Raw genomic sequence first — 23,005 nt, 5'->3', positions numbered from 1 at the left:
GGAGGAGAAAAGGACAAGTTAGTCTTCCCTCCACGCTTGCTCTCACTGTGAAGCAGCTAAAGATGAAATTCCCCCTTGTAAAATGAGCAGGGATCAGATTTTGGTTGGGATAGAACTAAAGGGGTCACATACATAGTTGCAAATGGGAAAGCTTATCTATACTTTCTAGTTAAACCTGCTGTGAAATCTTGGGATCTTGGGTCCTGTTTGCTTTTTGTCCCTCAAAACAGAAACACAGGATTTAGGAAAACATGACATTTTTTTTTTAACTCACCAGCTCCGCAGTCACTGAGGAGCTGCCATCTCTTTAGGGAGAGGAAGAGATCAAATTCAAGCCGTGAATCTGTTCAGAATCTCCGAGAAGTCGCTCAGCCCCTGCTTTCTGTTCCAATAACCAGAGGATTCAGGCTATGAGAGAAACATCAAACATGTGCACTGTCTCTGATAATGGAGTTGCAGGGTATTCTGACTCTTAGAAACCATAATTTTATTTAACAAATTTAAATACAGTTTGTTTAAAACTGAGAACAGACAGTGCAGCTGTAATACACTCCATCCTGGCCAGAGCTGGTCTTACTGAACGTACATGTCTCTGCTCCCAAGGACCACGGCAGCCTCTGCGCAAGCTGGAAGGGCCCAGGCTCGTGCGACCAACTTTGAGGACAGCGGAGCGTATATGCAGGATTGTGTTCAGGACTCGATCCTTTGCATTTTTCTGAAAGTTACTTCCTTCCAAGAAGGGAAGGTTGCCAACCCAGCAGGGACTGGAATTAAGATTAGTCAAACAAAACATGCAGCTAGGACAGGACATCAGCTGGAAACTATTAAAATGGTATGAAAACTTTGTAGTCCTTTAAAAATGTCTCTTCCCGCTCTACGGTTCGCAGACTGAAGTGAACTTGGAAGGCTAGTACAATAACAGAATAAATCTGCTTGAGTGCAGAGAGCTACTGTTTTAATACAAGATAACAATACCCGTTCCTATAGAGCATCCGGCGGCCAGTAGCATCAAGTGCTTTCTATCCAAGTAGCGCTCCAGCCCATGCAGCTAAAGGAACATTTTTGCAAAGGCTACGCAGCAAGGCTTCTATGATTGGGAACTAAAGAATGCAACTTTTCCCCAATGGTTTTGATATACAGCGGGAGAAAATAACTTACAAAAAATATTTTTTTTTTTTTTAAAATATTAGGAAATACACAATGTCATTAGTCCAAGGGGAGACTTCTGCACTGTGAAGCTAACCATCAAATCTATAGCATTTTAATAGTTCTATGTGTTAGGGCTAAAAATAACCAAGTCTATTTCCAGGATTACGTTTTCCCTCAATTCAAAGGTAAAATTGTGCTTCAGACCTTTTTGAAAGAATTGGGACAGTGGGGGGTTGATCAAAGGTTTGACAACTATGAAGGAGGAGGTAAGTTTGGGGGTTTTTTTAAAGGGGCTGGAGGTGGGGAGAAGGGGTATGTTGTACCTCAATTTCTTCCTCAGCAAGTTTGTCAAATCTCAAATACAGAGTCAACCAAGGTAGTAGCACCCAGGTTCCTCTTCTGCATTGCTCAGTCCTGTGTCTCTCACTGAGAAGCAAAATACAGTTTCATCAGAGAACACCCTTTCATCAATGCTATCTCAGGTCCTTTGATGTTACAGAACGGGGAAGAGGCGACTAATTTTCTACGTATAGTGTTTCAACCTACCTCAAGCCAGGTGCTGAAGAAACAGAACACTAAGCACAGGATCCCCTTTACAAGGGTGCTGCTCTATCTGTCAGAAGTTAACTCTCGAACTGCTCCAGCGTGGCTTTTCACGCCAGTAGCTCTGCAGTAGCATGGCATGGCCCTGAAAAAGGGGCTAGGGGCTGAAGGATACATTCCAGTAGAATGGTAAATGCACTAAAATCAGCTTTTATCATTCAATCCCTAGTTTTAAGCAGTTAACTTTATTTTTTTTAAGAGTGGAAATTTGGCTTTATGTAGGAGCACCCTTCAGAGAATCCCACACCTAATGCTCATGTGAACCAAATTAGTGCTAAACAGAACCAAGATCTGAGCCTGGATGAAGAATTATGGTGTATGGCCACAACAGCTCATTAAAACCCAATTCCAATTATTTCAGCATGGATGAATAGAGAACCACATGCTATAAACATAACTCCATCCAGGAACACAGAGGTACGTCAGAGTGCCCTCCAAACCATGAAACTAATGAAGGGAAAGGAGAGGGGATACAAAGAGAAGAGAGATACTTCATGGGTTTGTTCTAACCTGCCTTGCTTTTCACCCTCCCCCAAAACCTTCCCTGTCTTGTGCAGCGTAATAAACACTGATTAAAGTAGGTTTAAAATTAAGGGCTAAGGTGCCATCTCAGAAGGCAGCTGTCCCCTCCGTGAACAGAGAGCTGCTTAGGCTGTTGCACACATAGCCACAAGGTACGTGTGTGTCAGGAAAAACAAGTCATCAGGGGCCAACACGCTCCTCTGGGCGTTCTCACCCTCGCTTTCAGGTCCTGTGAAACAGCCCCCTCAGTCTAGACTATGATTCCAGCCGGGCCATGTCTTCAGTGCATCGTGCCCTGCATGCGCTTCTCCCAAACCGAGCATCTCGTGAGGCAGCTGGTCTTGTACTGAAGTTGATGTCAGTCCTTTATTTTCTGTGCTTTTTCTCCACCTCCAGAGCACCTGGTTCTGCTCAGAGTCCAGGAGGAAGGGCAGGGGAATCCGGGCAGTTTATGTATGCCGTGTTGCTTGTTTTCAGTACGCTAAAACTCTTGGAAGTCAGCAGAGGTCCTGGCTACTGCATGTCTGGCTAGTTGTATGCTGTGGAGAGGAACCTTGCAGGCTGTGCATGAAGAAATCTTCTGCAACAGAAACACAACCAGCATGTATATTACCCTTCTGCCTCGCTGCAGTTAGCTGCCACCCCTTGGAACTATCCCAAAACCCATCTTAGACTGCAGATCTGTGAGTACTGCTGCTAGGCAACTGGGTGTTGGTGAAAAGCAGTTGTGACAGCGCTGAAGAGCTATGGCCTCTCTGCAAAGCCGCTATATATAGCGCACATAATATGCAGTGCAGGCTTTCCTCTGCTGTCCTGCCAACAGGCGGCAAAGGCAGGCCACTGCAGCAGGCAGGGCTCCGTCCAGTTAGCCTGAGGGAATGTGCTGTAAGAGAGCTCATTACTGTTAAAAATATACCGCTGCTGAGCAAATTTATCCCTTTCCTTTGCTGCTTTTAGTTCTCTGTATTCGAGAGTAAAAAAGAACAAGCAGCAACCTTCTCTCCCCTCCAGGCCTGGTTCTACACCCCAGATAAAGGGAGTTGTGTGTTTATTTTTTTCCCCATAACAATGAAGCACAGCAACACAGTCTGGATGCAGATGGAAGCGAGTAGCCCATCCCTCACTCTAGCAAACCAACCAGAGTTACACTCTGGAAATACAGAAGATGAAATGCACTGGGTAATTAAAGGCGAGAAGCCAGGGCATGAACAAACGAGCAGGAAGTCAGCCATCAGTGTGCCTGTTCTTTCCTCCTTTCCACTGAAGAAGACACTACGTGCTCACCTTAGGCAAACAAACACCTCATGGGGGGTTTAATCCACACCCTCCCTTACTTGTCACTGACTTTGTGCAGCTTTAAAGTGGATATAAATTAAACTCCTCCCTCAGTGAAAGCTTCTGCCTGACTTAAAAATGCTTTCACTGATACTGCCTTAGCTTTGTTTGCAGGTGGGTGAATCCACATCCTTTACCCTTGTGCTTTAGCTGTATTAGTACAGTTAATAAGGCAACCTCCCTGTTTAGACAATGGTTTGGTTTTTTAACCATGTAACTTCTGCCTAAACTCTCAGTCTCTGGATTTGCCTTCTTCCCCCCAACTTCTCACCAGGTATTTCCCCTTTAGCAGCTTGTCTTAAAGATAAAAGGAGAGATTAACGAATGGTCTCAAGAAGTTTGGTAGTAAGGGAGGGTCAGAGATGTGAAAAATGGAAATGAAAAAGCAAGATTTAAAAGAGCTCTATTCTTTTTCCTGTCCTTGTTTAGTATCTTCCTTTTTTACTGCTGCTTCTCATTACTGTTGAAAAATGTGAGCTCTTACCTGGTGTCGGTCTCCGCTCAGCCATTCAGTCAGATTTCCACATTGGGATCTGTGAATCCTTTCTTCCCCTCATTCACCAGCACAGGCTTTTCTGTCCTTGTATGCCAGACTAAAATCTGAAGAAGCCAACAGAAATCATTAGCTCCACCTCTTCACTGCACTAACAAATATTCTTGCACATTAAATCAATAGCGCAATTTAACCATCTACCCTGGAGCCTAATGGCGCATTCACAGCTGAAAGGAGGTTTGCATAAAACTTCACTTAGGCAGGCCTACTGCTATCCAAAATGCACAGTGCACAGAAATTACCCGTTTTACAGTGTACTGTCTTGGGACATTAACCTGCTCCTTCCATGTAGTTATCAACCATCTTCCACGAAAGGCTCGTCAACCTTTTCAATGATGTAAGGCGGTTCCTTCATAACCGGAGGATCACATACATATTTCCTCATAGACCAAGTCCCTTGCTCTGGTTCTCGGTTATCGTGTTACTATGTCCTTGGCCAGTGTGGAGTTAACTTGCAAGGAAAGCTCAGAGTGGAAACGCAAATTGTTGCCACTTCGGGTCACATTGTGCATTAGAGGGGAGAGGCAGTTCTACTGAGTACCACCCGCTGCTCCAATCGTCACCATTGCCTTCGGTTGGGTGAAATATTAACATGAATTTTTCAGTGCATCTCTGAATTGCATTATTGGAGGGAAGACATCAATCTGCTCCTTAACCTCACTATCACTTCTTTTTCACTTTTAAATTCTTCTGAGACCCTAAAGAGATATGAGAGTGACACTGATCTGAGAAGTACGTACTGCTGCTCCCGTTCTCTGTTACAACCGCTGCTGTCTCAGAGCTGGAAGATGCAGGAGCTAGCTGCAGAACACTCCCTTCCTCCCACATGCTCTGGGCTGTACATAACCCAGCAAGCATTAATCTGCCATATCACCTCAAAAGCCCCACACACATTTCCTTTGAAATGCTGGCTCCACGCTGCCATCTGCTATTCTGTACCAGGTACGCTACATTGCATCGCTTTAAAGCCCCTCTCCAACTTGCCTAGAACAGAACTGAAGCTTCGACTAAAAGCTTCCCTCTGTCTTAGCAGCAAAGTTTAATATAGATCAACATCCATGGAGGAGTACTGGAAAGAATATAAATTGAAAAGGTGGTCTAACATTTTTTGAGGGGGGGGGAGCACGACAGGGAAATAGTTTCTACTAGCTGTGCTATACTGCTGGTACAGACAGTTCTGGAAGCTGTTTAAAATACTCTCCCCTCACTAGATATTTCTTTGCTCCTAGAACCTGGATTGCTGGGAGCAGCTTTTTTCCTTCGGAGCTACAGTTTCCTGCTTCCCTTCACCTGTTCGCATTGATGTTTCCTACCTTGTGGGGGTTTCCCTCCTGTTGCTATGACAATACTCTGCATATTCAATCCAAGTATCTGCAAACCATTTCGTACCCAGTCCCTGCTTTTCTGAAAAACGAGGGCACATTCTGTTTCTAAAGGATGAACAAAGCACTTTTCAAACCTTTGTGGTTAAACAGGAGCACCCCTACCTTCCCAAGAAGCTGTTTGACCAAATTTGTCTCTGATGTGAGCAGTCACCTCCTGTGCAGGGCTTAAATCTCTCCCGCTAATACTAAGGCAGTGGAGACCAACTGCTGTCTGGAGTGGGTCCAAAAAAACCGTTTCATCGCTCCCCCACAACCACTTCAGAGCCCCGGTCATCAAAGTTAGCTTTTATTATAGTGCTGCTCACCCACTGCAGCAGCACTCCTGCAATTACTGCATTACTTTCCTATGAAAAGGCCAAAACCAAACAGGTCTGTACAAGTGGCTCTCGGTGCTACACGAGCATCAGTCGCGGGCTCCTCGTCCAACGAACAGAATGCATAAACCTTAATGCAGTCCAGCTGCTAGAAAAATCTTGTAGCCAATTCTTCTTTCCAATGGGAGTAGGTAAGAGCTCTTTCCACTTCTGACACATAAACATTCAACCCTGCTGATGGCCAAAGGCTGCGCTCTGCCAGGAATGGGACTCACAGTTAAACAACTCCAACCACGTACCCCATAAACAGAAGACCACGACTACACATTTGTAGCTTTTCTTTAAAGCGGATCCACATTTTGCATTATTAAAGACAATTGCCCCAAAAGAGAGTTATATTAAATTAACTAAAATGGACTGATTTGCAGAGTTTGCAGCTTGATACAGCAGCTTCTACCATTTTTCATGCTGTGTTCTTTAATGTGGGAGGGAGATCATCATTTAATACAGAAACACCTGCCTTTCCTCTCAGCCAATTGCTTGACTTTTTTCCACAAGCAGCGTGTTTGATGCCTTAGGGAAGCTTTGGCTTGTGCAGAAAGTACAGCTTGCAAGGGAGTAACCGGGGAGGGGGACCGAATATCTGACTTCCCCTGAACAGTGGTTTCCTTTAGGTCATCTGAGGGAGTCCCCTTTAAAAAATCTCTACTACTGCAAACCACTTCCAATCGTTTACAGCCTTGCCATTCAGAATCACAGGACTCAAAAGAGATCTAAGAGATTACGAAGATTCATCTCCATAGCAGACTTCTTCATTGTCTTCTAACAGGAAATTAAAAAGCAAACAGGCAAGTCGGCCTACAGCTGGAGGGGGTCATAGGATTTCAAGCACACAGACCCTCTGTGGAGTGTTTCAATAATTGTCATTTGAAATGGAGACTATACAATGGGAAGAAAAAGAGACACCAAGCTGAAACAGAGATTTGCTTCCTCTCAGCTTGTGCTAAACCAAATTTCTGCAGGCTCTCTTAGGCATCATGGAGGCCCTCTTCTCCCAAAAGCACATCCATTGCTATAACAAATAAAGATTGCTTCTCCCTATAACTCTTGCTTTGCTCATATGTCGAGAGAATCGTGGCCACTGCTATTAGATGAGCCAGAGCTCAAACAGTAATCTTCAACTTGAACATTTGTGCTTTGTGATGGGTATTACAGGCAAAACTTAAAAGACCACAAAAGAAGAAAGGGTTACAGCTGTCTAACCCGAGCTATTCTAGCCACGGTACAGATCTGAAGGTCCACCACGGAGCAGTGCAGGCAAACGGTGCTGCAAAGCCTGAACTACTCCGATGTAAATTACAGCTTTCAGATGTGGTACATTGGCACAGCAGTTCTGGTCACTAACCAGGACAAGAAAAGGCCAGAAGAACCCTCCAAGTTCTGCATGTCTGTCATAAAAATCAACAGCTCGAATACTGGTGTCTTCACTGGTGTGCGTGCGATGCTTAACCAACAAAGTGCTGTCAGGATACCGAACGCTCACTGCAAACTACTGGTCACAAACCCACACGAAAAGAGGAGCCTGGTTTCAGGAACAAGCTAACCCAAAAGAGGACAGATCTGCTCCATCCGTACCCTGCTGCTCAGCCCCTGGAAGGCAAAGAATGTAAAGAGCTCATGAGGCTGATTCCCCTGCCTGCCGTATGTAGCACTACAGGATAAAATCAGGAGGAAGCAAAGTACTCCTTTTCAAGCCTTCTTGCCTTAGGCTGACGTTTTCCCTCTCCTGCCTGTTCTGAGCCACTTTTAGCTCTTTTAGATCTGTGACATCACGAAACAGCCAGTTCTGGTCTCCTTTTGCTGTGCAATTTCCTTGCTGTGGCTGGACCCAAGGGCTTGGTCTCCTCCACATGCACAAGGATTTATTCCCCTCCCAGAGCCAGTTCCAAGACCCATGGTAGCCACAGTGCTGGCATGTGGTTCAGGTACTGCTGGGACAGCTGTGAACCCGCAGATTTAATCTCAGATCTGACTCAGCCAAGAGATAAGGAGAGAGGAGGAATGACTACTTTGATCCACCACTTCAATCCCAGTAAATTGCAACCAAGACTACCTGAGCGCACGAAAGACACCTCGTTTCCAATGAACTTGTTATTTTGTGGTCTGTCCTCTTGTGCCAGCCCAAGCTGAGGCTTTTTCAATAGCTGGGGCCGCTCAAAGTCTCTCTTCTTTAAGGACTCCCTGGTTGAGCGCACTGCTGCTGGTTTTCTCAGGTGTTAATAGAAAATGGGGAGCAAGATATGTCCCAGTTACACCAGCCTCATGGGAATATAGAACCTCAGACCTCTATCCTGTGTCAGTGGATTGAACAGTTTGCTTTCGGGGGGTGTGTGTGGGCAATACAGAAGTAGCAGAACACAGAAATGCACAGCACGCTTGCAAAGCCTTGTTTCCTTACAACTCCGGTATAAACCAACCCTTCCCTCCTGATAATGAGGGATAACTCTCTCCTTTCTCCTTGGCAATTAATACTGACTTCCTTAATTTTCTCCTTCATTTTGGGCAGTTCCCAAATCAAAGAAAATAAGCAGGATATATGTCTTTGGGCAAAGCTTAAGCTTTTTGCAAGAGTGTGCATTTGTGGGCTGAATTCTGATAAATATTACAAATACCAGCACTGCACACAGGGAAGGCAGCATTTTTTGAGAGCAGATGTCTACGCTTATCTTACATACTTCTCTGATCCCTCCTTAATGACTCTATCTGAGCACATCATAATTTTTAATGTAAATCTCACTGCAAAGCAGGAGTATGCTTAACAGAAGCAAACCGTGACAACTGCTGGGAGCACACTAGCACAATGAGAAAGAAGTCTGTGCTTTGACCTTGGGGCCAGAGGACCCCAGACCACAGCCTACTTTTGTCCTTCTCTGCTGCTCATCTGGACTCTGCTCCTCCTCAAACGGGTGAGCAAAGCAGCAACTGGGAAATGGAGGCTGCTGGCATCAGCTAAAAACAGAAAGGCAAAGCTCAACCTGCAAGCTGCGCTCAGAGTTTGCCAGGAGCAGACAGCATTCAGTTCACAACAAGGACCCTTGTAAGATCCCTGCAGCCTAGCCAAAAAAAAGAAATGCAGTCTGCTTCAAATCCTGGCCAGTAATTCCTGCTTCCTCTCCATCTCTGACCTGCAGCTCTGTGTGACAGCACTGACACGGCAGCCTGACAGCATTGTTTTCTTCCTCTTGCCTGGAAACAACATTTCCCTCCCTGTCCTTCCTCCATGTTCCTCCAAAACCGTCATTTCCTATCCCCAGCCTTTTAACACAGCTTCTTTCCAACAGTTATTTACAGCAGGGACAATATACCAAAGATCGCAGAGCTGGCCATGGAGTAAACACTCCTGATCCTCTGTACACCAGACTAAAAGCAACCTGTGCATCTCCCTTGGCCGGTTGGAAACACACTTATTTCCAGCCAGTGCTTTCTTGTTAGCTAGTAGGGCATGCAGTGGCCAAAAGCTGAGATCTAATTTTAATCCAATTTCTTTTCCCACCCTTGGGAGACCATCTGTGTTATTTATCCCAGTGCTGGACAGCCATAACCACAGACACGTAGATTTAAAAAATGAGGCACAGCAGGTATCAGATAATAAACAAAGTTGCTCCTCCCTCTCAGCTCCTCTTCCTTGTTCCTGGACTCCTTGCCTGAGCGCTGCTGAACGTAGAGATCCTTAGTTTTTCTGCAGCTGGGGACTGTGGAGCAGTGCAGATGGAAAGCAGAGACAAAGGGTATTATCCAAAATGTTTTTCTATCCCAAAAAGGGATGGAGACCTGGATCCAACACTGAATCTGTTGGCAGTAACAGCTTACTTGCAAAAAAACCCTCCAGTCCTCCTGGGATAGTTAAAATAAATGAAGACTCCCTAAATCAGACTGGCTGGTGCCCATTACAGACAAAGGCATGAGAGTGCTACTGCACAGGGGTCTGTGATCAGCGAGGGACCCCCTCCACATCTGCAGTGCTCAGTGGACCCACTCACACAGCTTTCAAAAGCACTTGACAGCACCTCCGTTGCTGATGTGCTATGATTGATGCCTGTCACACTAACCAGCATTGTCTCGTCGTATCTCGCACGCTCCCCTGTCATGCTGGATAGAAATCCATCTGTTGTCTCTCATCTTAGACTGGGAAGTCTTTAGGGCAAGAACCATCATTGTGTTCTGAGTTTCTACGTTATTTAGCACATAGGGGTCCTGCTCCATGACCTGGTGGCTCCTCGGCAATGGGTACAGTCAAATAACTAGTAGTCATTTGACAGCAGTAACCCTCCCCCCAAAATGAAGCCTTATGGAAGCCTCCTGGAGCTCAGAGCAATATCCCAGGCATTAAAACATTTCTACACTGTCTCTGAGACAGAAAGATCCAGGTTGTTGTGGACAACTACAGCAATATTGCACAGATGTCGAGAGGGAGAGGGCGACTTCGCAATAAGGCAGTGATTGTGTGAACAGTCTTTCCTGCAGCCAGGAAACACTGTGGCTGGTACTCCTGGGTTACAGGTCAGATGATGGGTTCCAGAGGGCCAAGTCTCATGGGATGCTAGCTTATCGCAGGAGTACCAGCACGCAAAAGTCCCCCTCAGGAATTCACGTAAAGCAACCGACATACATACATTTCACCTATGGAATTCCCTGCTCCAGGGGATTAGCAAGGCCACAGATAATCCCATCTTGAAAATAATGATATTTTCTAAAGGTAATATAAGAAAGAGGAACAGTTACAGGGAAGAGAAGACTCCATATTTCAAGGCCTACAGCAATCGCTAGCAACCAAAAAAGATAACTGCCCTCCACACATTTGAATACATAATCACCCTTTCCCAGCTGCCTTGCCATGGGGGGTGTGCTCTCTTCAAACCCAGAGGAGAAGTGACAGAATGATGGGGCTGGATGGGCTTTCTCCTCCCTCTGGATCCTTACAACCAATGTATGAGGAAGAGATCGTACCTTAGTGCAATTGGCAGCTTTCGGCTCAAGATCATTCAAGGTCACTAGTTCCCGGAGTAGGCTGCTCTCCTGGTAGCCTCCCTTCACTCCTCGCAGTTTGAAGTAAGCCTGAGACCGCTGGAGAATCAGTCTGAGGTTCACGGCAAACCCCGCCATGTCTATAGCAAAGGGGCGATGGGGGTCGAACACAGTTTTCCAGCCATAGACCTTCCCTGCAGCGTTCACTTTGGGTGACTCATAGCGTAAGCCACCGACGAAGGCTACTGGCCACACTGACACCTTTCTGGTGCTGCGCATCTGGAGGCAAGGAAAGAGAAGGGTACGGTGGGTGCCCACGGAAGGATCGGCTGCATGCGACTTCCAACACACAAACCAGCACCAGAATGACTTCACTGTCCCGCAGGAAATGAATGTCCCTGAGCTTCAGCACAAATCCTGGAGCTAAGAGCCTGGGTTATGGTCCCAGGCACCCTCTGCGGCTTGGACCACGCCACCAAGCTCATTACTCACCTGTACAAGGATGCACATCCCGGAGCTGGAGAAGCAAATTGCTTTGGGAAGTGGCAACTAACAATAGCAATAGTAATGGATAGCCATGGAACAAAGCATGAGTTCAGCACTAAAAACAAAACTGTCAATAATAAACATAACTGAGATTTAAGAGTGGTGTTTTGTCCAAAGGTCTTTAGAGCTGTGGGGCATCAGTCCTCCACATGGACAGCTGGGGAAATCAGGACACAGAGGAGGGAAGCACCTTGTCCAAGCCACCTGGAAATGCAGGAATGGCATACCTAGGAAGAAAGGTGCTTTCTCTGAAAGCTAAGGAGTTTGAGCTGCCTGTGAGCCACAGTAAGGCTAAAAGCATCTGTAGAGTGAGGCACTGTAGTCCACAACCTCAGGGAAAACTGAGAAGCGCAGCCTCTCCGGAAACTCCCAGCATGCAGGATGGTGCCTCGTAGCTGCTGCAGCTACTCAGCGAACGTCACTGGATGCCTCTACTCCCTGTGGAGTCAACAGAAATAGATAGGAGCCATCAGGGGACACTTGAGATGCCTGCACTTGCCAAGGCAGATGATTTGAATGCCAGTTTGCCCGCTCACCCCCCAGCGCCCTGTCCTGCTCTGCTGGCAGGCTCAGCCTTGTGTTCCGCTCTCAGCCCAGTCTCTTAGATCAGGGATCTCCCAGAGCTAATCTCATCACTGCTAATTACTGCAAACGAGACCAGAAGAGCTCTGGCATTTGCCCTTCTGCATTATACACATGCTAACGGCAGCCCCTCTCCACAGGGAACAATAGTGCGTGTCTTCTGCATTTCACAGCACATTTCATTGGCTCCACGTGACCTTAACTGCAGCTACAGATCAGAGAGGAGAAGCCTCTACGAGCAAAGCACACGAGTGAACGAAGGAACCCTTTCTGCTTTATTAATGTGCGGTGTCTGTCTCAGGATGCTGCCAGAGCCAGCCTCAAAGGGGACTGTGGAAGCAAGACATTCAGTCTGAACTTGCTTTCAGCTTTAAAAGCATGCATATTCCTGTGGCTATCCATGCTCAAGTGAAAGCCATCAGGGAAGGGAGAGGGGGCATGTATGGAGCGAATAAATAGGAGATCCCTGGTAGGAAAACTGGCAGCTGGTGGGGAAGGAGGCAATCCTCCTTTCTTGTCCCTTGCTGCAAGAGCTCGGCCTCAGGAGAGCAAGGGAACAAGTAATTTCTGAGCTGGAAGCCAGGAGACGTACAGTGTACCTGGCACTGTAAGATCATTGCATACTGGCAGACAGGGAAAGGCACTGGAGTTCACTGGCATCCCCAGTAGGAGTGGAACAAATAGCAAAGGTGGGAAAGCACATGGGAACCTTCCCCTGCTCAAGCCTGATAAGACCATCAGGACATGCTGAAATTCAGCCTGCCATCACAGTTCCCGGAGCCGCAAACTTCCAGGCTGAGATCTGAGCCCCATCGCCTACTTACAACAGCATGAGAGACCATCCGTCCCCAGATGCTGCAAGAGGAAAAGCCCCGGAAGGGAGCACTGCACGCATCTCACAGCAGAGAGACAGCCCTCTCCGAGGCAGCGCGTGAAGGGCTCCGATTTTTTGGGAGGAGAAGTCAAGCACTGACAAACGCATGCTCCTCGCGTGTGTGGCAAGCCAGAGACAACCGCACGGAGCATCTCTGAACAAAATGTCCTGCAAGCGCTGTGACTGTGCTGACACCATTCAGGCGTAACTGTGAAAGGGCACCGCTTCCTCAGCTGGGGATCTGTGCAGAGCAGGCACCAGGCTCTTGACAGCTACAGAATTTGACCAGTGGACGCCCTGGGATGAGAGGAAACAAATGCAAAGAGCAAGCCAGGAAGAGAAACCCCAGGGACAGCCAAGTGCAATACATAGGGGTGGTGGAGAACATCAGATCAGGAACCAGATGTAAATCTCCAGGCTGAGGCATGGAAGGACGGCTGAGGTTTCTTTTGCTAGGCACGTGCTTCTGCACAGGCACGTCGGACAGCAGGTGATGTTCCAACCCTAACAAGGCTCCCCACAGGGGAAGGCAGCTCCTCATCAGCTTCCTTTACATTAAAATGTATCTGCTTCCTGATCACATACCACAGGATAAATTGGGGTTCCCATTACTTTGCATGGGTGCCTCTGACACTGGGAAACGCACACTTTGCAGCGCAGTAACCAAATCCCAGAGAAAACTTCAGGACAGCTGCAGTGCGACCATTATACAGACAAGACTGATCCAGAGCTCAGGAGAGGAGGTACACAGCATCTCCTCAGCTCAGTACACAGCATCTTTTACACCCCACCTGCTAATTTGCTGTGTTCAGACAGTTGGGGGGCCCCCAGCAGGGTCTTACCTCCTCAAAGAGCTCCAGGCTGTAGGTGTTATCATCATCAGCAAAGTAAACAATCCCAGGCTGGCTGTTATTTTTGTTAAAGGTCTCTCTCAGCCATCTCAGGGCAAGGTTCCTCTGCATGGTCCCCCGGGGGATGCGGGGATCCCTCATGTCTCCTCGCAGCTTGTAGTTGCGGGGTGTCTCCACATTGAGGTGGGTGTAGTTAAGCCCCGTGTCCCGCAGCAGCCGGGTGATGAGAGGCGTGCGCCGCTGTGAGTCCTCCACCAGGATCCAGTGCAGGTTTGGCACGTGCAGGAGGGTGTTGGCCAGGCGCGTCAGCTCTGCCTTCTGCACGGGACGGCTGTAGGTGGGTGTAATGACGTGGATGGTGGGAAGGGTGTCTGACCACGGGGGTGGGCGGGTATAAACATATTCTGTCCTCACCACCTCCACAATGTCCCGGTCCGACAAGCAGTATTCCTTGGAGTCCAAGCCTGCAGCGAGATCACGCCGGGAGTCACCACCATCATCTGAGCAAGGGTATGAGAGAGAAGAAAAAGCCACATGGACTCAGGCCTCTAACACCCCCCCCGGGCTGAGCCAGCAGGCTGCTTGTGAATAGCAGGTCACCCTCATGGTTTCAGAGGAAAGGAAACAAGCTCAGATGGAGGCTTTAATAAACAAGTACACAAATAGATAAAGGAATCAGGGACAAACACATGAGAAAAGAAGTTCCTGCTGTTAGAAAACCATCACCAAACACGGCCTGAGAGCCCAGGACAATGCAGCTAAATGCTCAGAATAAGCAAGTTCAAAAAGCACCCAGAAGAGACAGGCTTGTACAGCAATTAGGTCTAGATAAAGAAAATAGCAACACAGATTGTCGATCTGTCATTCCAGACAAGCTCCAGTGCTCTGGGCACCACGCTCAGTGGGACAGGACTCATGGCTCTGCACTCGGGCACTGGAGCACCTGGACTGGGAGGCAGGGAACTGGTGGAAAACTGGTGGAAAATAATGAGTCAGTGAAGATCCCCCAGCAGCATGGTCTGGCCGGGATACTGCAGTACCCCACTGCTCTCCTGACAGGCCTGGGATGGGGCGCAGAGAAGAAGGGAAAGACACACTTCAAATCCAGAAATGGAGAGTAGAAATTAAAGCCTGTAATTGTAGGCTTTTTCCTGCAGAGACTTGCACCTGCCTCTGACAAGCCTCTCCTCAAAAAGACCCTACTAACCTCTGAACGTAACAGCCCATTCAGTAGTGCGGATGTGAACAATGAACAGAGTATATATATATAGGATACACTGAACCAAACATGTAAAATCCTTGCAAAGAGAGACTTGTTCACAATCAGCGCAAGGAAAAAAAAAGTTCATGCACCTGTCACTTTTCCAGGGTGTGACAGTCACACTTCCGTAGCACTGTAGACCAGCAGGAATACCACAGGCTACAGTTAGGAACTGGCAGAGATGAAGGGGACCTCCATTCAGGATACAAGCTGGCTGCTCTCTAGTGGGCACATCATACTTTGAGCCATAGATTTTGCAAAACCAGCTACTACCAGGAACTTCAGATGAGAAAGAACAGGCACAGACATACATTAGATCTGACCCAGCAGGGTACTACCTATGTTTTTTTCATAGCATGTTACCAGCAGCATAGACTTTGATACCAGCCCTGAACTGACTGAAGGCCTCGTACTCATTGGCAGTGATGGAGGGAGGGTGTCTATCTGGTGGGGGGGACAGGGACAAGGTGTCCAAGGCCCTCTATAAGGCACAGCACATCAGCATCACATAGCAGAGCTCTCTGAAAGCAGAGAACACTGGAATCAGTTAAAAAATCAATCTGCAGAATGCATTGGACACAGATGCAAATGTGATTAGCCAGGGTGGTGCTTAGGACAGTTTGCAAACCCCTGCAGGTCAAACCCTCAGCTGTAAATCCTGACATGTGTAAGCACTGCCGTTCTGTGCTCGCTAGCACATAGGTGCACATCTCTTTCTCAGCACCCGCTACCAAAGGATCTCAGAAACCTGTTATAAGAACGAAACGATTTCTCCCAGGAGTTTTCAGGTTGGTGTCTATCATCACTCATGTTCCACTGGGGGCTCAGAGAAGCAGAGGCAGAGGAAGTGTCTTACCAAGGTCATCGGTAAATTCAGAACTGAGTCAGAGCAGAGCAGTCTCTGTGCTGTCCGTGGCCATTCACAAAAAAACAGCTACTAGCTTTTAGGGCATTGAATCAAACTGGTGTATGGACAGCATATTCTTAGTAGTCTTTCAAGTTCTGTTTTAGAGCCCAGTAGATCCTTCATCCTCTGAAACACTGTCCACCTTCCAGAGGGAATCACAGTCATTTTTCCCTTAAGAACTGCCCAAAGCCTCATGGGTGGCTGTCAGTCCTCCCGAGGAAAGGTAAAGCTGCTCGGGACAGACTCTGAACTACCAACAATTCAAACTGTGCATCAGACTGTTCAGCAAAAGGATAAGGAACTGTGGAGGATGGGTGCGAACATTACAATGAAAAAGGGAGAGAATCTCCCAGAGAAAGGGACCAGAGAGGGAAAATGAGCTGGCCTTCTCCCACACAGACAAGCCTCCCCAAGCTGCCCTGGCACTCAGCAGAAGCGCAGAGCCAAGAATGAAGACCGCAGTAGGCAGTGTGGCTTCCTCCAGCCCCCAAGAACTCTCACAGCCCTTGGATATTGCTGCTGTGCCAGGAATAGGATAAAAACTGGGACCCTTCTGGCCAGAGAGGATCCCCAGAACTTCCTGCATTCATCTGATTTGGGCCAGAGCTCTATTTAATGCTTTGTGTGACAGGTAATGTGGAAGCTCACTCTCTCATAGCATTGTAACTCCACCAAACAATCAGGTGAGATACTGGCTCTTGCCTTCTCCTTCAAGTGCAAGAGCACCAGTTTGCTGCTTTCCTGAGGACACTTAAAAAATGCTCTTTGCCTCTTGTCTCCCAGAGCAGCTGTCTCAAGTGGCAGCTTTGTTTCCTCTGCTCTCTTTTTTGCAGCTTTCCTGCTGGACTAACTTGTGTGCAGAATGCTGCAAAGGCCAGCAGGAAGGGACTCCTCTCCTACAGATCATCAGGGAACAAAGAAAAGCATCTTCCTTCAGTACTCTGACTGATTCTGGATTTAGGCCATAAAGAGCTTTCCAATTGCAGTAAGCATATCGCATGGCTTGGAGTTTGATGTCTCTGAAGAATCCCTAAGAGCACTGGGCTGTTCCTACAGCAGAAGTGGGGAGGCTTCTGCATGAGCATGGGCTGGGAGCTGAGATGAGCATGGCTGCCATGGAGAAATGAAATGAGAGAGGAGATGAGGACGAGGGAGGGATGCACAGACTTGGCATGGGCTGGTTTGATTTCTCTCACCCTTGTGCACTGCAAGCAGTGGAGCAATGGTGCTCTGGTGCCAGACGGTGATTAGTAGTGTCCAGGGCAGAACTATCAGCACGATAGCCAGGATGTCTCGTCTCTTCGGCATCTCCAAGACTGACTGGACCCACAGCTCCTCATTACCTGACAGTGAAAACCCCAGAGACAGAACAGCAGAGCACATGGAGAACAGAAATAAATGGGCAAGAAGGAACAAGGACAGAGAGCGAGAACGCGAGAGAGGGAGAGAGCAGTGAAGGCGACACGACTCGTAGGTCTTACCAGTGCTTACAACCCACCCATTGCAGAAGCAGGTTTGGAGGGGCCTCGGCTGCTGGGACCGGGAGCAGGAGGGCACTTGTACAGGACACTGCTGGACCTGCCAGCAGAAACCTCAGGGACTCATTTGGAAGGAAACCTGCAACACAGAGCAAAGGTGAGTAGGCAGAGAAAAGTACCAGGGAGCTGCTCCATAGAGTTCACAAATCCTCCTCAAAAAGAGCAAATCAAACCGGGCCAGTGAGCAACAGAAATGTGTCCCATGCCTCCAGGGAGAGACACATCCTGGTGTCCAGAGCTTTGCATCCACTTCTCAAGCAAGGTCCTTGCTTCAGCCAAGCAAAAGCTGCTCAGTGCTGCAGTGTCTGAACCATCCCCCAGCAGAAAAGAACCCTTTGTCCACAAGCCAGCCAAGCCTCACAACACCACATGCTATGCCCAAGCCCGTAGGAGGAAGCAGAGACCATAGTCACTACTTTACCTGCCTGACACATCAGCAAATGCTCTGACCCACCAGACCCTCTCCCTCCACCAGGCAGAGCACTCAGGGGCACTGCACCTACGCTCTTGGGAATACGGCTCCAGCAAAGCTAGTCACCCCGTGTTTTACCCGTTGTCGTAATCCCCGCGGCTCAGACCATCCCACTGGCAGCTTTGATGCTGCCAGTTTAAACTCAGGCTTCCACTGGCCTGTTCAGTTTCATTTCTTCCATCTCAGAGGTGTTGCGACTGGAGTATATTAAACTGCCACAATGGCTTAGTTTGATTCAATACAAGCACATACAAGATTTAAGCAGACTGTATTTTATCCAAGTATCTTGGCAAGCAAAGTACATCACTTAGCAGGGACACGTGTGGTGGACAGTTTGCAAACATGGGTAGCAGTTTAGTACCACTGTTCCCATGTGGGGGAACGCATTAGCCCGCTGCTAAAAGGGCTGCATTGCAGACAAGGGAGAGCCCAGAGAATACCGCAGTCAAAGGCAGGGAGCAGCAGGCTCTGGGGAAAAGCACTGATCTCCCACTGCACAGCCGCTGGCTGGCTGGTCAGTCACTGCTGCTGCACTGCCCTGGGAAATATCAGATCCCCTCCTTAAATCAGAGGGGAGCTCCTCAAGACTGGGCTGTAGATACAATGCTACTTTGCAAATGTTTTTCTCCAAGACCCTTGGAGCTTGCTTTTTCTTGGTTGCATGGGGCAGTCAAGGAGAGATCCAGGCTCAAATCCCTGATTAGCCCAATTTGGATTGATCTGAATTTCCCTTGGCCATGCCTTAGCCACTGGGCTGTATAGTCAGCCTCCGGCACTGAGCCCAGTGAAAGACTTGAAGTGAAATGGCTCCAAGAACTGACGGGTTGTCTTTTAAAGTGCAAGCAAGCAGTATTCCAGTTGCTGGGCAGAAACTGTTTCTTCCAAATTAGTGCTTCAATCACAGAGGTATTAATTTACCAGGGAAAACAAAGGGTAGGAAAACCACAGGTTGGTCTTTGTCCTTAAAAGGGACATGTAAATGTCCCTCAACAAAAGTTTCACAAATCCATTTTTTCCCACATACATACAAAAACCCAACTCTTCAAAAAAATTTCCAGCCAGCTCTAGCAAACAGCCAGTTCCCCCCCCATAGGTCTCTCACCAGGCAGAGAGCTGCCACCTCCCATACAAAAACTCATGCAAACATCACGGTTCCAGCATCTCTGGAGCTGGGGACCCATCCTCCTCAGGGTGCACCCACCCTCCTCCAGCACTGTGTACAGAGTCAAAGCCTCACTTAGGAGACCCTCGTCAGAGGACGCAATCAGCAGATGTGCTGGCAAACTGCATTCAGGAAATGCAAGGACGTGCGGTGTGGAAGGAGGTTGTGGTGGATCGGGGCAAGCTGCAGCTAGTGAGGGTGATAAGAGGGAGCTAGTCTTGTGGAAGGGTCTCCAGAAGAAACAACAACAAACCTCTAAACCAACCACCAAAGACATCTGGTTCTATGGTGAGCAGGGTTTCCTGCAGTCAAGTACAGGGAAGTAGCAAGAAGAAGCTTTTTACAGCCCAAGGATATGCTCTGTGCAGCTGGACACCCTGCAGACTTTCAAGGAAGCATCTCAAGGCAGCATGGGTTTGTCCCATTTTTTTTTCAGAACTGGAGAAAGCAGCCTCATCCAGATAAAATAAACCAGGGAGGAAGAGGAGGAATTATTCCAGTAAACATCAGCCTTCTGCTGCATCCCTTTCCAGCTCTCAGAGCTGGAGAAATCCCACTGGCCTAGCACTGCCAAAGCACACGGTGCCCTCAGGAAAGAGCATATGGCCTCATCCTTGCTGTCCCTGCAGTTGTCAGTGCCTGAACAGAGGGCACTGAGGGCTGGCATCCTTTGAATCCTCTAATAAAGCCTGAGCACGTCCCTTGAGCATCCCTGTAGGGCACAGCCTTAAGGGGCAGCTCTGAAAAGACTGAACACCTTGCCTGGTAAAGTGCCTCTGCTGCAAATGCACCAAGGAAGGGACTCTGCCACTGGAGAGGGGCTGGGAGGAAATGGCATGCTGAAAGAGCCACTCTGAGTCAATTCACAGCATCTGGCAAGCGGCCACAGTGGGCTGGCATGCATCAAATGCCCCGTTTGTCAAGGGCAGCTTCCTCTTAATACAGTGCTCTTACCTTAAAGCTGCCTTTTCCTTGCCTCCTGCCAATCCAGACTCAAATTGTCAGCACCCTGCCCTAGGACAGGCTGACCCTGGGCTTCGTATGATGGAGAATGGGCACCTTTGGGCTGGGGTGCTACTCTGACTTCCATCCCTTCAACACAGGGGAAAACGAGCAGGCTCCAACGATTTGTGCATTGGTCTCTTCAGGATCGATTCCTTTTAATTTGCTACAGAGCATTTAGCAGCTCCCTGGTCAATCATCTGTCACGTTGGTGTTCAAGCTGCCAAGGGCCAACACAGCCCACTTGTGCCCTCGCAGAGAGCTGTCGGCTTTGCTTTGCAACTCTGCTTGGGCTGGCAGCAGAGAGCTCCTGGGGACGGCATTCCCCGCGGTGGGAATGCTTCCTCCCCGTGTCCTCCTGGGGCTGGCTGAATGCTGAGCTCCTTTTGCGTCATTGAGCTGCAGATGCGAATCGGATACCCCATGTGCAGTGGCTGTAATTAACGTTCCCTTCCCTATACACAGCGTGCTCCACGTGCCCAAAGGCACACAACCCCAGTACGGATCCGAACCGCAGATGGCGATGGTCAGCTGGGGGAGGATGTGGAGCCGCAGACCACAGCCCGACCCCCAGTTGCTGACCCACGCTTCTGCACCCCGAGCTGCCTGTCGGCATCCACGGTGTACCATGCGCTCTGCTCTGCAGCAAAGGCATTTGCTCACTGTTAATTCCTGAAGCGATTTGATTTTATTGATGACCCTGAAAAGCCTGAATGAAGGACATCGTAAGAATTCACTTGGGGCTGCTGTGAGCATTATGAAATCTGGATCCAGACGAAGTATTTCAAGCGTGTTCCCTCCCAACACACTAATGCAATTGAGGGCTGCAGTGCAGGGTGACGCCAGTTCTCAGTGTAACAAAGCCACGCTCCCACCTCACTGTCGCATGTTAAAGCTGCAAAAGGTGAAATCCATTTTCTCCTGTGAACAACATCAGCTAGGAAATACATGGTCGCCTGCGATTTTACACTGCTGGTGAGACAAGTCACAGCCTCAAAGCCCAAGACAGAGGGCTTGCCCCGCATCCAAAAAATCCCTTGCTACCAAAGCCAAACAATGGTTTTGTTGCTGTTTATGGCACAAGTGAGGCTAGTCAGAAATTAGTCTGGGGCAAATTATGCTCCTCTTCAAGGCATTCACTCTACCTCTGCCCCATCATAATACCTGTCTCCTTTTCCCACTGAAAACGTTCAAAATAAAACCTGGCTTTGTTCAGATTGTCAGTTTTAGGCTTCTGCTATCTCCTCCTCCGCAGGGAAAAGAAGGAGGAGGAACAAATTTAAACATGAATTAATTAAAAAGATCAAACTCTATTTTCCACTACAGAAAGTATACTTTCATTTTCTTTTTTTTCCGTTTTGAAAAATCAGGCAAAACCCCAAATCATCAGTTCAACCGTAAGCAATTTTGGGGTTAAAATATTTCTAAACCAAAAGTGTTTTGCATAGTTTGGAAAGACTTTCCTTGGCAGAAATATATTTTGACGTGCTGCAAGCAGAAGGGCTGTGCCACATGGTGAAAGAGATTTCACATCCTCCGGCAGAGGGCAATGGTGTCAAGGCATGACAATATTAAAAGGCCACTCATCTAATAAAAAGCTTTAATAAATCCTGGAGCCATGTGTTAGTAACGTGCTGGATTATTAAATGCTGAAGGTTCTCTTTTTTGAATCAAGATAATTGGCATCAGCTCTGACACTTACCGTAGGAAACACTGATTTGATCTGCAATCTTGGTTTATAGTCAGTTTTACCTTCTTTCTTCCTTTGGGGCTGATCAGCCCCAGCATCACTACTCTTTGGTTTTCCCACGTTGAACAGAAGTGATTTAGAACACGTTAAACTAAAGAATTGCTTGAATTGAATTTGTATATATACACATGTCACTGGAGTAAAAATATTGTCTAGATGTTAAGAAAAACACACACAAAAACCCAAACACTTACTTGTGTTACAAAACAGCCCGGAAATAACAAACACAGCCAAACCCTACAACAAAAGCTTTACAAAGAAAATAAACACTCATACTTCAGGATACCAAGTATCCTCTCACTAATAGCTTTTCCCCTTGGGCAAAGTATCCCCTAAACCTAAACACAGGGTTTCTTTCACCTTTACAATAGCAACTGGTTCTGATCCCTGCTGAGAGACAATGCAGGGATGGACCAAACCAGAGCTGGTCCCTCTGCCCAGCCCACCTCAATCCACTGAGCAGCTGGACTGTAACCCAACAAATCCTTCTGAATTCACATCCAAGTTCACATGCCTAAGCTGGTCGTCTTTTGCACTGAAAACGGCTGCGGGCGGGGATGCGAGTGCCGCACTGTCGTGCCCATTTTTCAGATGAGGAAGCTGAGGCACGGGGCAGTTACAGCTCTCCCTTGCAATCACACAGCACAGCAGACATTGGGGACAAGGGCTTTGTCACACGCTGGTGTCAAGCTCCAGGTGCTCCGGACGCAGCCCTGCTCCTCTCCACAACGCATGGCAGGGGACGGGCACAACAAGCCTCTGCCTAAGATTTTGGTATTTAGCAGAAAAGGCTTGTAAAGCACAGGCTAAAAATAAAGGTAGTAATAAAAGCCTCTTGCTCGTTAATTACTCTGTAAGCCATTAGTGCCTAAAACCCCCATAACTTTAATGGGGGCTATTATAAGTATAGTAGCAAAACTGTGGTGCTAATTACTGTTTAGTTACTAAGCAGAAAATAGCCAGAACTGAATAATGAGCACACAGAATTGCCTGTTCTTCGAGGATTTAATCAGGGCAGCTAACTTCAACCTCAGATTCTCCTGACTCGCGGGAGAAAAGGACAGAGGCTTTGCAGCCCAGCCGTCCCATTGCTGCAAGGGGCAAAGCACCATCCTTGAGCTAGAGCTGATTTGTACAACATGAAGCTTGAATTGCCAGTCAAGAAAGGGAGTGA

At 47.9% G+C, this 23,005-nt stretch overlaps 1 protein-coding gene across 4 annotated transcripts in view; it reads right to left on the bottom strand.

Moving 5' to 3' along the window:
• Positions 1 to 470: 470 nt before the first annotated feature.
• Positions 471 to 23,005, bottom strand: part of B3GAT1 (beta-1,3-glucuronyltransferase 1) — a 39,062-nt gene continuing 16,527 nt past the window's right edge. The window contains exons 2-7 of one of the 4 annotated variants that reach the window (XM_010298847.2): positions 17,389 to 17,524; positions 17,104 to 17,250; positions 13,731 to 14,239; positions 10,869 to 11,165; positions 4,094 to 4,209; positions 471 to 2,854 (exon numbers count right to left, since the gene is read on the bottom strand). In XM_010298847.2, coding sequence (XP_010297149.1) covers positions 4,123 to 4,209; positions 10,869 to 11,165; positions 13,731 to 14,239; positions 17,104 to 17,215 — 1,005 coding nt within the window. In that variant the 5' untranslated portion in view covers positions 17,216 to 17,250; positions 17,389 to 17,524 and the 3' untranslated portion in view covers positions 471 to 2,854; positions 4,094 to 4,122. The remainder of the gene's footprint in view (positions 2,855 to 4,093; positions 4,210 to 10,868; positions 11,166 to 13,730; positions 14,240 to 17,103; positions 17,251 to 17,388; positions 17,525 to 23,005) is intronic. The other 3 variants (XM_075774458.1, XM_075774460.1, XM_075774459.1) reach the window with 3 other exon arrangements.

Source organism: Balearica regulorum, chromosome 23 (genome assembly GCF_011004875.1).
Source record: "Balearica regulorum gibbericeps isolate bBalReg1 chromosome 23, bBalReg1.pri, whole genome shotgun sequence".
Taxonomy (NCBI): domain Eukaryota; kingdom Metazoa; phylum Chordata; class Aves; order Gruiformes; family Gruidae; genus Balearica; species Balearica regulorum.
Note: the sequence above shows the minus strand (reverse complement) of the source record. Positions and strands in the feature narration are given on the sequence as shown.